Raw genomic sequence first — 17478 nt, 5'->3', positions numbered from 1 at the left:
CCTGCACAGTTCTAAAACCAACCATTCCTCCAGGGAGCTCTGTTTTCTTTTATAAGAGAATGGTATTAGAAACTAAGATCTGGGCGTTAGACATGCTTTTTGCTATTGGGGTGTTACTGTCTATACTCTCATTAAGTAAGGAAGTATGATATGGTGTGTGTGTGTGTGTGTGTGGATTGTTTTAATGTGAAGCATGGTTGTCATAATTTAAAAGGCTGGTGGGAGGCGTCTTTTAGTTAAAGACCTTCAAATTGTACTTGAAATAAGTAGCAAAAGGATGAAGTTGGATTCCTACTTCATCTATACAAAAATTATTCCAAAATGGAACACAAACTTAAATGTAAACATTAAAACTATAAAATTCTTAAAGAAAACACAGGCATAGATCTTTAGGACCTTAGATACGTCATCAGAAGTAGAAGTGACCAAAAAAAAAAATTGCACTTCATCAAAATTTAAAAACTTTTATACTGCAAATGAAAACATTAATAAAGTGAAAAGATAATCTGCAGAATGGGAAATAGTTCTTAAAGTCAGTGTATTAAGTATTTATACCTAGAGTATTTAAATAACTCTTACAGTTCAATAATAAAAAGCCAACTCAACTTTAAAAATAGGCACGATATTTGAATAGACTTGTGCAAAGAAATACAAATTGTCAGTAAGACTGTGTAAAGATGGTCAGCATCATTACCTAGATGCAAATCAAAAACACAATGAGATAACAGTTTATTTACACCTCCAAAATGGCTACTATAATTAAAACACAAGAAATAGCAAGTATTAACAAAAAAGTTAAGCAATTACAACCATTTTGGAAAATACTTTGGCCATGCTCTAAATGTTAAACATGGAGTTATCATATAACTCAACAGTAATCCAAGGTATAGTCTCAAGAGATTAAAAACAAGTTCACATGAAAACTTGTATGTAAATGTTCATAACTATATTACTCACAGTAGTCCAAGGTGAAAATGACCCAAATTTCATCACCTGAGTGGCTAAACAAAAGTGGCATGACTATACAATGGGATCTTTTTCTGCCATAAAATGGAAGAGTAGTGGTATAACCATGTTGTATTTCAGATATGCTTGTGAAATATGCTAAGTGAAAGGAGCTGAAGACTGATAATAAAAGCGAAAGTTAGTGATAATATGGGTTGACCAAACATTCAGACGTATCAAATTCACAAGCAGAAAGTAGAATGATGGTTGCTTGACTTTAGTATTGAATTTTAATCTTGACTGATAGAATTTAATGTGTTATTTCAGTATTTCAGATATTCAAAATGAAGGAGAGAAAAATATCTGACATTTTCTAGGTGTGTTATTGGGAAATATTATTATTATTTGAATTAACTGACACTCCATAGAATGTTAGGATTAGAGGTACATTAGAGATTATTTTGACTAGATTCTTTTCATACAGATAAAATTTAGTCCAGTATCAATTGAGTTAACTTTTTGAGGTGATATTATAAGCCAGAAGTAGAGCTTAGACAATGAATTCCGCTCTCCTATTTTCTAGGATATTGCTCTTCTCATCTCATGTTAACTCTGCAAATAAAACGACTCTGTTGGAGGTAAAGTTGAATTAAGGAAATGCCATGTTATTTTTTTTCTAGTGTATAATACTCATTTTGACAGTATTGTCGAAAATGTCATCTGATCTGTAGGCCAGGAATTTAGTTGAAGATTTTGGTTGTCTACTAGAAATATTTTTATCTTAATGATTTGGCTTTGTGGGTTTGGTCACTGATTTTTTTTTTTTTTAACTATTCTAGCTTAAGCTATGAAGAAGGACATCCCTCACACCCTGAAACAGATCTTCTTCAGAGACAGACGTTTGCAGCCTCTCATCAGCTTTCTGGATATGCTACCACACCTCAGCCAACTGGTAAAAATTTCCTTGTGAAACAACATGAATCTGGTATATTTAGTAACTGAAGAAACATCAGTTTTCACATGTTGGGTTATGAGTGTGTGCAGGGTATAGCGGTTCTAATGGAAATGTTAACATGAAAATGAGGTTAAAAGCTTGGTTTTTTACTGATAAGGAACAGCTGCATAGTTAATTAGTTGGAAGTCATTTTTTTATGCATCTTTGTAGACTTTAAATTATAAATAAAGTTGGTGAAACTAATATTTATAGTTTTTAAAAAGTTTAGGGTTATAAAATATTTGGTCTCATTTTCAGAGATTTCTTTTTTAAATGAGGTCAGAACTTAATTTTACTAAATATTTTTATTTTGGTATATTTTATCTTCAAATGTAGGTCTTTCTGGAATATTTGATACTAGTGTGAACAGTGCCAGCACTAATACTAAAGAATCTTCAGTGATGAATTTTCTCACTGCTGTTGAAACCCGAACTGCTCAGGCTGCTTCTTCAGGAACTACTCTTTTACCACAATTCAGGGCTCCATCCTGGCAGACAGGTGATTCTTGATTTTTAGAATTTTTAAGTTCTGTATAATTTCTAATAAAAATATACATACTTTAATTGCCTTGTCATTATGGTAATGTGACTGAAAGTGATGTTAATTATTGATTTCCCAGTGAACTTTAAAACTTGCAGTTTTTCACATTTCTCAGGTGGACAAAATTCAAGAATTAACTGTTAGTAACAGAACTTAAGTTTCAACAGTCTTTTAAAGTACTAACAAATTGAAATTAAAAAGATAGATGTGAAATTATTATATGGCAATTTAAGTAATCTGTTTACTTGAAAGAAGCAATGATTAAAGTTTTTTTTTTTTTTTAAGATTTTTTTTTTTCTTGCATAGGCTGTAGGTGTTGGGTAGGTGGTGGTGAGAGGATTCACCAGAGACAGTGGGGGAGCAGAACGGGCAAACCTACTGAAATACATTGCTGAGGGGAGCAGCTGGTCAAACAGGAGAGTTCTGCTGTGCCATGTGGTTTGCTTAGCACCTGGTCAAGGATCAAACTCAGGCCTCAGCAGTGGGCAACAGGGAAACCACAAAGATTAAATTTTTTAAATTTCAGTTTTGTTGAGGTGTAATTGACATAAAAAGATAAGATATTTAAAGTGAAATCACAACATTTGCAGTGATAACATGTATTTTTCTAGTTGTGGTAAAAAAATAATCTTGGGTCTAATTCCATCATTAGTGTTATGTAAAAACTGAACAGATTAAAATTCTGTTTAATGAAAAAAATTAACATTAATATAGTGTTCCATTTATCTATACTTTACTGTTTTTCACATTTTGATTCTCAATTTTTTTCTCCCGTCAGATTGTTTATTTTGTAATTGTATATATTATTTTCTTTTTCAGTATGGTAGGAAATACAATTTTATTATAAAGATTTATTTATGCATATAAGAACTAGAGTATAGGCCAGAGGTGGAGGTAGGGGTGAGAGGATTCACCAGAGAAAACGTGGGGAGCAGAACAGGCAGAAATACACTGAAGGGAGCAGTGAGCAAGACAGGAGAGGTCTCCTATGCCATGTAGCACAGATCCCTGGTGGGAAATCAAACTCATAATGTAGTGCTCACCAATAGCTTCATAGTGCTGAGACTTAACCCCTTGTGTCACCAGGGAGGCGCCCCCAGATTGTTTTTGATGGCTGCTCACAGACACAAAAAACTTAAACAATTGAAAGGACACATAAGTGGAAAGTAATAATTCCAAACTACAGTACCACTTTTTAGAGAGGAATTAATAGTTTGGTGTTTACTTTTTTTATCTTGTAGATCAAAATATATATGTTCACTTAATTAATGTTTATAGCAACAGTGTTGTTAGGATATGCCATAATTATTTAATCAGTCCTCTAATGATGGATATTTAGGTTTTTAATATGTAATGAATAGCTCATGCAGATATTTCCATGGGATTAATTTCTGTAAGTAGAACTGTTGGATCACAAGGCTGTATACACACCTTTATTTCTGGTATATGTGGCTAAAATGTTAAACATCTCAACCACACTAAATTCCTTATCAACCTTTTATGACAACTATGCATCTGTTGTTATTGGAAGTTGTTCATAGGAAATCAAACCTTGAAATGGAAGCGACTGGGAGATTTTTTAAAATGCACATATTTGTTTAAAAGAAACTTTGCACTTTTTTTTCCCCCATAGAAAAACTGGGGTATAGGCCAGAGAGGTATGGGGAGTGGGTAGGTGAGGGATGAGAGGATTCACCAGAGACAGAGTGGGGAGTCAAACAGGTGGATTTACTGAAATGCACTGCTAAGGGGAGCAGCAGGTTATATAAGAAAGGCCTGCTGTGCCATATGTGGGTTGATTTTCTGGCTGGATCGAACTCAGGCTGTCGCGGTGATAACACTGAGACTTAACCCCTAGGCCACCAGGGAGATCCAAAACTTTGCACTGTTAATCTCACTGCTGTTTCTATTATGAAAATGTATATATAGGGCTACCGTGGTGGCACAGGGGTTAAAGTTTCAGTGTTTCCAAGTTCTTGCCAGCTACTGTGATATGAGTTCAATCTCAGGACAGGGAGCTGACCCACATGGCACAGCAGACCTCTCCGGTCTTATCCATTGCTTCCCTCAGCAGTGTATTTCAGTAGATCTGCCCATTCTGCTCCCCACTTTGTCTCTGGTGACTCCTCTCACTCCTACACCTCTGACCTATACCAACGTTCTTGTATGCATAAAAAATTAAAAAAGAAAATGCACATATAGGTGTTTATGTTGTAACTGCATGAAGATCATTTTGCTTTCTCTTCATAGGTATGCATTCCTCAGCAGCAACCGAGCTGTTTGTTACTGGACCCCTGCCAACCACTGGAACACTTCCACCTTCTGCCCTTTCTACTTATCAGCATCCCACCACCTTCAGCAATAGGAACTTTGCTACCACCTCACCTTTGGTGCTTCAGGATTCAACCTTTAACACTACATCAAATGGAATTTTAAGTCCTCATGACCCTTTGCTTCAAATCAAGACTTCCCAGGGAACTGTTCCAACCCCTTTGGCATTTGAACGCCTGGGCAGTTCTGCATTAAGTAACAGCATACCACCCCAGTCTTCAACATATCGCTCAGCTCAAGAGTCTGCACCCCATCTTTTACAACCCCAATTTAGTTTGTTGCCTTCAGCACTTGGGGGAGCCCAGCAAACTCCTCAAGCTTACAATTCAGCTCTCTTTACTAGTTCTACTGCTTCCATTGAAAGAGCTCTTCTTCGAGAATGTAGTGTTATTAAACACCATCAGCGGCCTTCAGGTACCCAGTCTATTCAGGCACAACTGACTGGCTCACAACATTCCTTACATAGTTTTCTATCAAATACAAGTGTAGCCAATTTTCAGGAAACAACCAGGCAGTCACCTTTATCCTGCAGTCCTATTGGAGATTCTACTCAGGTGAGCAATGGAGGATTGCAACAGAAGACCTCCCAGGTCTCAGTGGAACTTGCTCAGTCTTACTCATCTGTAATTCCATCATCAGGGTATCCTTCTACTACAGAAGTAAAAAGCTGTTCTTCAAAACAACCACTAACATCAACTGAGACTCCCAAACCTCAAAATATTATTCCTCCTGTACAAACACTAAGCTATTCCAAACCTTTACATAACCAGAGTTCTGTAGTATCAGGCCAAGCACAAATTTATTCTACAGCGCAGCTACCAAGCCTTTTATCAGTTAGTCAGTCTCAAAATTATGGCTTAGTTCAGCCACATAATGTTCCATCTATTGTTCATTCACAGGTTTATAGGTCCAGCAAAGTTGAAAAATTGCCATCCTTATATAAAACATTGACTTTTTCTGGGTCATCTCAGACTATGACTTCTGAAAATCAGACACTTAATTATTCATCTAATCAGCAAGAGGTATTATCTTCAGTTACAAATGAGAATTACCCTGCTCAAACAAGAGATCTGTCTTCAGTTAGCCAGTCGCAAAGTTATTCATCTGGTCACTCTCAGGGTTTATCACCAGTTAGCCAGACACAGGTTAGTTATTCATCTCAATCACAAGTTTTATCAGCTGTTAGTCCTTCAGAATATGCTTCAGGGCAGTCCCTCACGTTAACACCCCCTTCTCTCTCTTATTCTTCTGCCTCTCGGGCCCAGAATTTGCCAGATTCTAGCCCAACTCAAAATTATATTTCTATGCATTCTTCCCAGAATGTTCAAAATCAAGGGTCATCATCTCCCCAGTCCCAAAAATTTTTGCCTGCTGTCCAGCCATCATCTTTTGCATCTTCTACTCATTGTCAGACATTACAGAATAACATACCTTCTCCTGATCCAAAGACCTATGCTGAAAGAAAACTTGACTCAACTGTGTATACATCTTCAAAGCAAGAAGATAATTTTCCAATGCAAGAGTTACAGGTCTTACAGCCACAAGTATCTCTTGAGTCATCAACCCAAAGGCTATCTGATGGGGAAATTAATGCTCAAGAACCAACTTACAAAGTATCAAAGGCAGATGACAGATATTCTCAGAGTGTAATTAGAAGTAATTCCCGTCTTGAAGATGAAGTTGTTGGGATTGCTTTACAAGTATCAAAAAAAGAAGAAACCATGGTTGGTTCAGTGACACAAATGAACCAACAAATTGGTCAAGTCAATAATGCAGCTACCCTTGAAATTAAGAAGACAACTAACTTAATGCAAACTCCACAAATAAGATTGAATTCTAAAGACCCAAACCAGCAGCATTCTCTTCATAAGGTACATGAAGCCAAGGTCCAAGAACAGCACGATCAAATTATTAATGCCTCATCTCAGATTCAAATTCCAAGTCATGCTTTAGGGCATGGCCGTCAGGCATCTCTTCCTAATACACAGGTCCTTTTAGATTCTACCTGTGATTTACAAATTCTTCAGCAATCGATACTGCAAGCAGGTTTAGGACAAGTAAAGGCACCTTTACAGCGTGTTCAAAGTCCACAACAAATAGTGCATCCATTCCTTCAAATTGATGGTCATGTTATTCAGAGCAATGGTGATCATTCTCAGCAACAACTTCATCCTCAAAATTCTGAAATTATGAAAATGGACCTCTCTGAGTCTTCAAAACCATTACAGCAGCATCTGACAACAAAAGGCCATTTTAGTGAAACAAGTCAACATGAGTCAAAGAATCAGTTTGTTTCTCTTGGTTCAATATGCTTCCCAGAGGCAATGCTTCTCAGCGATGAAAGAAATATTTTATCAAATGTGGATGATATTTTAGCAGCTACAGCAGCAGCTTGTGGGGTTACACCTTCTGATTTTTCCAAGTCAACTTCAGATGAAACCATTCCAGCTGTTGAAGAAAGTGATTCTAAATCTCATTTTCAGCAGCCATTAGATGCTGTGCATGTGACTCCAGATTTTAACTCTATAACAACTACAGTGGGAAAACCACAGAATATAAGTGATATTTCCTTAAATGGAAATCAGGTTACTGTAAACCTTCCACCAGTACCTAGCCTTCCATCAAAAATATCTCTGGATCAACACCACATCGACACACCTGGTCAAAATAAAGCATCTAAAATAACTTCACCAGTGGTTGGACCAAGTCATGAAGTCCAAGAGCAAAGTGCTGGTCCATTCAAGAAGCAGTCTGCTACCAATCATGAATCTGAAGAAGATAACGAAGTTCCTGTTGATAATACGTTAAACAATAGCAGGAGTCAAGAGATTGTTTCTAGTAGTAGAAGTATAAGTGGAGAGAGTGCCACATCAGAGAGTGAATTCACTTTAGGGGGTGATGACAATGGTGTGTCTATGAACCCAACGAGGAGTACTCTTGCACTGTTGAACATGGCCCAACCTGGGGATGCAATCAGTGTCAAGATTGAAGAAGAAAACCAAGATTTAATTCATTTTAGCCTTCAGAAGAAAAAAACTAAAGGAAAAGGGCAAACTAAAGGGGAAGAGAACAGTAATCAGAAACAGCTGAAAAGACCTACACATAGCAAACGTCAGAATCCAAGGGGAACAGATACATACTTGCCATATGCTCCTCCTCCCTCAGAAAGCTGTCATGATGGTTATCAGCATCAAGAAAAAATGAGACAGAAGATCAAAGAAGTAGAGGAAAAACAGCCAGAAGTTAAAACAGGATTTATTGCCTCTTTCTTAGATTTTCTGAAATCTGGACCCAAGCAGCAGTTTTCTACCCTTGCTGTGCGAATGCCTAATAGGACTAGACGACCAGGGGCCCAGATTGTTCGTACATTTTGTCCCCCACCACTTCCAAAGACTTCATCTACAACACCCATACCTTTAGTATCTGAAACAGGGATTAACAGTCCATTGGAAAAAGTTGATAATGATCTTAAAAACTTGGAACATTTATCATCATTTTCTTCGGATGAAGATGACTCTGGAATATGCAGTCATGATATTTATAAAAGCGCCTCTACTACCTTAACTACTTTGGATGCTACTTCTGATAAAAAGAAAAAAACAGGTAAAGTTTTTAGACTCATGAATATGGCTTTCCACTGTTACTTCTGTGTGTGTGTGTGTGTGTGTGTGTGTATACACATGCCTGCATACCTACATAATCCACTACTACCATCATGATTTTTCTGGGTTTAGCTTGAAGTAGGTCTGCAATAAATTTTTAGGGTGAAATGCATAGGTTTGTATCTTAGGAACATGTTTTTTTAAATGTTCCTTGCCTATAGGAAAGTTCAGTTTTTCTTAGTTTTTTTTGCTATATGCAACATAACTTACACAGTATACTTTCCAGAATTCCTTAATCTGAGACATCTTGAGGTACTTGGGTATGATGCCTTGTATTGGGGGGCTTTTTTGGGGGGGGGCTTTTTATAGTATAAACAAGCATATTTTCTTGGTATTCCAATTATACTCCAAGATAACATTTTGCTATTAAATATGATTATACAACATACAGTTAATATAAATAAAATTTAAACCTTTTGTGATGACCCCAAATTACATACCCAAATTATTGGGTATGTTTTTTCCATTTTACTCTGGTTAAGGGAATATTTAGAACAACTTAAGAAGTACTGCTTTATATAAATAATTGACAGGTTAATTATAAAAACACTATTTTAAGAAAAAAATTATAACAGTATAATAGCTACTGTCTCTATCAGGAACTGTTAGCAGTGTTCTGTTTTGTTTTGATAAGCATTGTTATCTCCATTATACAAGTGAGGTGGTAGAACTGGAAGTAAGTGAATTGCCCAGGTTTGTTCAGCTACTTAAGTGACAGGGCTAGAACCTAAACTGAAGTTTTTGTTTCGAAAGTCATTGTTCCTGCTGAGTTCTCTTATAGAGTGGTATTTTAAGAATTAAACCTTATTTGGTGATATTCTTGATAGTCTTCTTTTGAGACTACCTTTAACTACTAAAGTGATATGAAATAATGATATCCCACTAATCTTTAAGAGTAAATGTAAATACATTTCTTTAAAAATCTCAATTTGTTATACAGGGAAATTAGCATAATGAAAAGCCACTGTTTGTGTCAAGACATGGATGTTGCTAATCTAGCTAAGGTTTTATTTTCTTCCCCAATTAAAAGTGCTTTGCAATTAGTGTTACATTCCCTCTTGCATTTGTAGAACAAATCTTTTGTAATGTCTTTTCTAAAACACTAACCTAAGGTGAGTATAGGGACAACAATATGATGAATGACAGTATTGCGACCTTGAGTGGTGAACTTAATGTAGTAGATACACATTGATTTCCATTGATATACACATGAAACATATATTGTAATAAAATGCTACTTCAGTTAAAAATTAATAAGTAAAATCAGTTTTTTATGGATAGCCATTACCTCATTTTTAGTTAAATTCATCAACATCAGCCCAATCCTACTGTTAGTTCCTTGAAGCTCTCTTTTTACCATACCTACTGCTTTCTTAACTGCAAGAATTTATCGTCTCTTATTGGACTATTGTAACAGACTTCTTACCAGTCTCTGTACCAGCCCATCCTCCACATTGTCATCAATTTGTCTTTGTAAAAAGTGAAAATTGATTGTTATGCTCTATTTTGAAGTACTTCTTTGTGCTTCCTAGTAAAAACATAAATATGAAAAAAAAATTTCCCTTTCTACATTTTAGTCTTTTCTACATTTTACTTTTTCCTTTTTCCCTCTTCTGTGACAACTTGGACTTGTGAACCCTCTTTTATAACTCTGAACTTTTGAATAGGTTTTCTTTATCTAGAATTCTTTCTTTTTTAAGCTCAGTAGACACTGGGCTGTAATCTCTGTATGAAAACATGGGTCTAAAACAGTTTCTTATAGATAACTATTATTTTCTCATTTTCAGTTAAAATCATCACCATCAATCTAGTCCTCACTGCCAGGTCTTTTATTGAACAGAGATTACTGGAAATTTTTTCAATTTAAAATATCTTATTTATTTTTAAATATTTTATTTATTTATGCATAGAAGAACTGGGTGTTGGCCACTGTGGTGAGAGGATTCACCAGAGACAGTGGGGAGCAGAACTGGTAGATCTCCTGAAACCCACTGCTGAGGGGAGTGGTGGGTGAGACAGGATGATAGGTATGATGTGCCATTTGGGTTAGCTCCCTGTTGGGGATCAAGCTCATGCTGCTTGACAGTGCTGAGACTAACCTGCACCACCAGGGATGCCTGCAACAGAAAGTTTTTAATTCCAGTTATTAGTTGGTAGACTGTAAAAGAATGTTTAGTTTGTTGTATATCTTGATCCTAAGATCTGTGAATTTGCATAAGTTGGTTTTTGTAGGATTTGGGGAGGGAGGATTCCATAGGATTTCCAATGTAGAAAATATCATTTGCAAATAAGGTTAGTTTTATTTCTTTTCCAATCTTATGTCTTTTTTGTTCCTATCTTAACACATAGTTTAGAGCTTCCTGTATGCTGCTTTGAAGAATGGTGAGTTTGTACATCCTGAACATGTTCTTAATCTTTGAGGGAAAGAACTGAATCTTTCACTATTAAGTATGATGGTAACTATAGTTTTTCTATAACACATGCCTTTTTATCACATTAGTTACTTATATTTCCTAGTTTGTTGAGTTTTTATAATAAATGAAGGTTGAATTGTGTCATGCTTTTTCTCCATCTGATGATTATGTGCTTTTCTTAATCTGCATGGTGAATGACTATATTTGATTTATTTTCAAATGTATTTGGTCTTGCATTCCCCCAGAGTACATCCCACTGACTGTGATATATTATCATTTTTATACATTGATGCATTCAATTTTCTAATACTTGTTGCATCTATGTTCACAGTGAATATTCTGTTTTTGTTTTTTTTCTTGTAATGACTTTGTCTGGTTTTGGTGTTTGATTTTTTTTCTGACCTCATAAATTAACTGGAGAGTGTTCCTTTTCTGTTTTCTGCAAGAGACTGGGTTATATTACTTCTTCAACAAATGCTTGGTTGAAAGTACTAGGGAAACCATTTGGACATACTTTTCTTTGCTAAGAAATTAAAAATATAAATTCAGTTTATTTGATAGTGAACCATTAAATTTCTCTATTTCTTCTTGACTGTATTTTTGAATTCACTCAATATTAGTCTTTCTCCTTCTGACTTATTTCCCTTAGCATAACCAATCCCCCCCACCGCCACCGCACATTTCATCCATGTTGTTGCAAAATGGCAAAAGTTCACTTTTTTATATATCTTGAGTATTATTTCATAGTGACTATATACCATATCTTAATCCATTTGTCTGTCATTAGGCAGTTCATGAACAATAGAGGAGTGTTTGTGTGTATCCCTTCAGATTTCTGTTTTTGCACACCAAGGAGTGATATTGCTGAATTACATAGTAGATCATTTTTAATGTTTTGAAGAACTGCCACACTTTTTTATAGGGGCTACACCAATCTTTATCCTGGCAAATGGTCCAGTTTTATAAATAGTCCACCAACAGCAAATGCTAATTAGATTTTATTTGGTAATTTGTTCAGAGCCTTCTATATCTTATTTTATGTTTACTATAATAAAGAACAGTAATAAGAGCATGTTAGAAGTAAATGACTGGCCTGTGGAATTTGCCTTAAGTATTCCAAAAAATATAAAAGGGATAACATATCAATGGAAGAGGTATAATAAACCAAAATTTTCAGCATTGTTTCAGCTGCCTTATGGTACTTGAGTGTTTTCTACTTTTGTGTATGTTTGAAAATTTTAATAATAAAAAGGTTTTTAAAATCCTCCCTATGCTTATTTGTTTTTAGATTGCTTGATCTGTTGATTCCTGGAAAAGGTGTGTTAAAATTACCAACTGTGTTTTATTGTTTTTCTAATACTATTTACTTAATGTGTTTTGAACCCATATAATTGGGTGCATAAAATTTAACTAGTTAAATTACCTTTTATCATAATAAAAATCTTTTCCCATTTCTGTTTTTAATATTGCCACACTAATATTTAGCATTTTATTATACTTTACCACATTTCTGTTGTCTTTCTTTCAGAATATTTTTCTTTGTGAAGTCATGGAAATACAAAATATGTAAAGAAAACACACTCATGACAAAATTTCCAAAAATTTGAAAATGCAATACAACTCAAGCTATCTTACTTGATCACAAGGCTGTAATTTCATCAAAGAATAGCAGAAATAAAAAACAAAGAAATAAAAATAATTTTTAAAATTTCTGAATAGCTCATGACTTGAAAAGGAAACCCAACTGAAATAATGAACCATTTAGAAAATAAGCAAAAATTGCTGGTCATAAAACTCATTTGTGTCATTTCACATATAGTGACAGAGGAGCATTAAAATTTGAAACCAATAGAATGTGCCAAAGTGTGGGGCAAAGGAGAAAATTTATGGTGTTGCTACTTATTTGAAAGTAAGAAACTATGAAAATGAGTATTAAATTAAAGCCAACTCATAACCTCTAGAACTAAACAGTATTTGAGTTGGATATAATCTTTTCCTTTACAACTTTACCACCTATGTTTACATCACTAAACACTATTGTTTGTGTATCATAGAGTATTAATACATTTTCCCCTCTACTAATTTGGAAGTTACACATTCTTTCAAAAAAATATTTGCTTAACATTTTATTATGAAAGTATATTTTCAGACATAAGCAATGGTGTGAAGATTGGTATAATTAAGGCAGTTTATGCATAATTCCGTTTCAATAATTAATTCATGGTCAGCCTTGTGTTGTCTTTTATTTTTACCTACTCTAACCACCATGATTATTTTTATTAAATTTTCTGTTCTTTTTCTTGTTATAATAGGAATTATTTTAATGTTTGCAACTTCTCAAAATCTGTTAATATCTTACTGCCCTGGATGATATAAAGACTTTGAACTCCAAAAATCCCATTTAATACCTCCCTAACTCTAATAGATATATGAGGGTAGTTTTTAATTTGGAGTATGGAACAAGTAGGCTGGCTTATCTAGTCACTGTTGAAGGACCCTCAAGCCCCTTCTCTCCCATTATTAGCTAAAATTTTGCTCTAGTGTGTTGTCAGGCACCTTAGTTCACTTACTTTCCTTGCAATCTGCTTTTCCTTTTTTCTGTGTCTCATATCTCTGTATTTACCTCAAGTTGAGTTTTGATTCCCTCTCAATCCTTCCATCACTCACAGCAGAATGTACTTTCTTCAGGGACAGCTTTTGCCCATATTATGCCATGATCACACACTGGTGTTGAAGAAATTCCCATCGGTTTTTAGGTTGTTGAGTATTTTAATCATGAAAGTGCTTATATGCATGATACTGAATTTTATCAATTTTTTCCCCCGCATCTATGGAGATGATCCTGTGGCTTTGTCCCTTGTTCTGTAATAAGGTGTTTGTCAAATGTTGAACTGAGCATGCATTCCTAGGATAACACCCACTTGATTCTTTGTATGATTAGTAGATTTGTTCTTATTTTGCTGAATTTTATTTCATGAGTGATACTGGTCTATAGTTTTCTCTTTTTTTGGTCTGGTTTAAGTGAAACTGGCCTCAGAAGCTTAGTATAGAAGTGTTTCCAACTATTTTTTGAAATTAAATAATGGATTGGCATTAGTTCTTATTTAACTGTTGGAATCCATTTGTGAATGCATTTCTTCCAGTGCTTGTGCTTATGTGGTAGCTTCTTATTCATTTATTTCTCTGTTACTGGTCTGCTACTGGTCTGCTCAAATGTTTTATTTCTTCTTGAATATTTTTTGTTAATTTGTGCCATTCCAGGAATTTGTCCATTTTGTCTTATTTTTAGTACACAAGGTTTTTTTTGGAGTTTCTAAGTATTTTGGGGTTATTTCCCATATCTAATTGGCTCTTGTTTTAGGAGTTCTTCGCAGCTTTGGTCAGCTAATCCTTTATCTTGTGTCATTTTTGTGTGTCTATTCTTTTTAAATATCTTTGTGCTACTAAAGTTCTACCAAAGTGGACCTGGGTACATGTCGATTGAGGTTCACGGTCTGATCCTCTTTGAGATGTAATACCACTTTGATTCTTGGAAGTTAACAGCTATCCCTTAATTTTTTACTGTGACTTTCATGATTTCAAACACTTTGCATAAAATCAAGTCTTTTTAAACTGTGCTAATTTTACTGAAAACAAGTAAATGTTGAATTATTTGTATTACTGATTTGCATATGCTTGGTCTAGTTTCAGAAGCCCTACAGGTAGCAACTACTAACCCATCTACCAGTACTACTGGTTCTGCTACTACTTCCTCTACCACTGTGGGTACAGTTAAGCAAGACTCTCTCTACTCTACTTCATCTACAGTAAATATCCTGGAAAATGTAAACTCTACAGAACATCCAAAAACTATTGACCTTGATGGTCTTCCTTCAGACCAGCTGGCAAAAGGTCAAGATGCTGTTGCCATCGAAGGTTTTACAGATGAAGAGAACATAGAAAGTGGAGGAGAAGGTCAATACAGAGAACGTGATGAATTTGTTGTAAAGATCGAAGACATAGAGACTTTTAAGGTGATGTGAATTTTCACAAGCATAAATTTCCTACTTTAGTGTGTGTGCCATGCCCTATGATATAGCCTCCATGGTGACTTTTATAACATCTTGTTTAACTGCAAAAATGTCATTATCTCATGTTATCATAAGTGTTAATAAATCACACTAGTAGATGTCAATTTAAGTAACAGGAGTATAATGTGAAAGTAGAATTAGATTTGTTTTCATAATTTGAAATTGTAGAACTATGAGGGAATGTTACAATTTCATATAAAAATTCTAAGAAAATCTATTCTCAGTTTTTGTTCATTTGCTTTTGACTTTTTTGGGATGGAGAGGAATGGCATTTCATGTTAGTGAGGGAAGTAACATTCAGATTTTTATCCTTTCATTTACAGTTAACTGCTTGTAATGTTTTAGGATATTTGCTTCTGGTTTTTTTTTTTGAATATGTACATATTACAAAATGGCATAAGTAGTATAAGAGAGTATCATATGGAGAATTTGCCATAACCAAACAAAGGGGTATTGGACTACTTTGTTGCATGTTGATGTGTACAAATTTAAGTAGAAATTTGGTAAAAAGATTTAGTAAGAATTATTGTGGGAATTCAACTAGGTAAGAAATAAAAGATTGCGCTAACTCTAAGGTTTCTTTCAGTTCTATGAGTATATAAATATGTTGCTATTTTATAAAAGTAATTCTGCTTATTACAGGAAGCTTTAAAAACAGGGAAAGAACCTCCAGCTATTTGGAAAGTACAAAAAGCTTTATTACAGAAGTTTGTTCCTGAAATTCGAGATGGGCAAAGAGAATTTGCTGCTACAAATAGTGTAAGTAAAATGCTTTTTTTACACTAGCCGTGCTGAGGGTGATTCGGGGGGAAATATAAAATGTTTTAAATTCAAATATACTTTATATTAAGCATTTCTGATATATAAGAGTATAAAATTTGAACTTCAGCATGCAAATACGCTGATAAACTGATCTAAAATTAAAATCATTATATAAATACCAGCTACTTAAAATTTAATTATAATCTTGCTGAATCTAAATAAAGGAATTAGTGTTAGACTTTGACAAGGTCAAATGGGTCCAGAAGCTTTCTTTTATTGATTATTCTGCCAAATACCCTGATTTTTCAGAAGTCATTCTTTTGTACTAATGTAGTTGTTTAATGACATTGATTTAAGTATGTACCTGATGATTAGCCATTGATTTAAGTATGTACCTGATGATTAGCCAAATGAGAGTGCTCCATGTATGGACTTGCAGTTAAGAATGAACCTGGGGACCTCCCTGGTGGCGCAACATGTTAAGCACAGCACTAAGAAGCTAAAGCCACTTCAGCATGAGTTTGAGTCCCATCCGGAGGTGACCCACATGGCGCAGCAGACTTCTCCTGACCCGCCCGCTGTTCCTCTCAGCAGTGTACTTCATCAGTTGGCCTGTTCTGCTCCCCACTCTGTCTCTGGTGAATTCTCACCACCCCCACACCTCTGGCCTGTACCCCAGTTCTGTATGCATAAGTAAATAAATCTGTTAAAAAAAAAAAATAAAAAAGAAAGAAATGAACCTGGCATCATTTTGGATTCAGAGTGAAATAAGCCTGGCCACAGCTGCATTTTGAAGAATTACGGTTTTCAGTATCAGTAGGACTGACAAAGTAATCTTTTATGTATGAAGTGTATAATTATATAATAACACAGTGTTTGTTTCTTTAGTACCTTGGCTACTTTGGAGATGCTAAAAGTAAATACAAAAGGATATATGTGAAGTTCATTGAAAACACAAACAAAAAGGAATATGTTAGAGTGTGTTCTAAAAAGCCAAGAAATAAGTCTTCACAAACTGTCAGGTATTTATGGTAATGTGTAATGAATGTATTTTTATGATTTTTGCAAGGCTTACTACTTGTAATGTCATGTATATGTAAAGAATTACAAAGTATTGAGACAAGAGTTATAAAGCTTATGGCTAGCCATGGTGGAATGGTTAACTCTTTTTTCTCCCTGAGACCTTTTACTGTCACCCAACTGTAGTAAAAGAAAAAAATTTTTTTTGAATCAAAAAATTGGAGTTACAGATTTTGTAACCTGAAGTAAGCTAGCCTTTCTGAAATCTGTTCTTTATTTCCCACTCAAGATGTAAACATCAATTTTGAGAAAAAGCTGAAACTTGTACTTTAGTAGGCAAGTGTACAGTAGAATTATATATAACGTGACTCTGTTATCTGGAGTATGAATCTGGAAGATAACCTGTCCTCTGCATACTCCCTGTGGTCTACATAGAGTTTACAGTGTGATCCTAGATGTCCTCAGTCTAGTATTATTTGAAAGTCTAATGTAATTAAGAGTCCAACATAATGGCAATGGCCATTTTTATGATAGGATTTTTATCCTCCCAAATCTCCAGAACTAACATACAATAAATCTTTCTGAGGGGTGCCAGGGCAGTCTTTTGCAGCAAAACCTGGCAACACCAGAGCCAGTGAGAGCTTTTGGTCATCATGTCCTGAAGTGGCTACCAAAGGTTTATCATGTATAACTTCTTGAGCCCATTGTTGTATGGCCTCCATACTCTGGAATGTGAGTTC

The 17478-nt window shown here is 34.9% G+C and overlaps 1 protein-coding gene across 3 annotated transcripts in view; it reads left to right on the top strand.

The window, feature by feature from the left end:
* Window positions 1-1789: 1789 nt before the first annotated feature.
* QSER1 (glutamine and serine rich 1) overlaps window positions 1790-17478 on the top strand; it is a 33136-nt gene continuing 17447 nt past the window's right edge. Inside the window, exons 1-6 of one of the 3 annotated variants that reach the window (XM_012725728.1) lie at window positions 1790-1897; window positions 2276-2437; window positions 4730-8413; window positions 14571-14899; window positions 15599-15715; window positions 16607-16740. In XM_012725728.1, coding sequence (XP_012581182.1) covers window positions 2341-2437; window positions 4730-8413; window positions 14571-14899; window positions 15599-15715; window positions 16607-16740 — 4361 coding nt within the window. In that variant the 5' untranslated portion in view covers window positions 1790-1897; window positions 2276-2340. The remainder of the gene's footprint in view (window positions 1898-2275; window positions 2438-4729; window positions 8414-14570; window positions 14900-15598; window positions 15716-16606; window positions 16741-17478) is intronic. The other 2 variants (XM_012725727.1, XM_012725729.1) reach the window with 2 other exon arrangements.

The sequence above is a fragment of the Condylura cristata genome, unplaced genomic scaffold, assembly GCF_000260355.1.
Source record: "Condylura cristata isolate star-nosed mole 26May11 unplaced genomic scaffold, ConCri1.0 scaffold00015, whole genome shotgun sequence".
Classification (NCBI taxonomy): Eukaryota; Metazoa; Chordata; class Mammalia; order Eulipotyphla; family Talpidae; genus Condylura; species Condylura cristata.
This window is presented reverse-complemented; position numbering and strand designations above follow the sequence as displayed.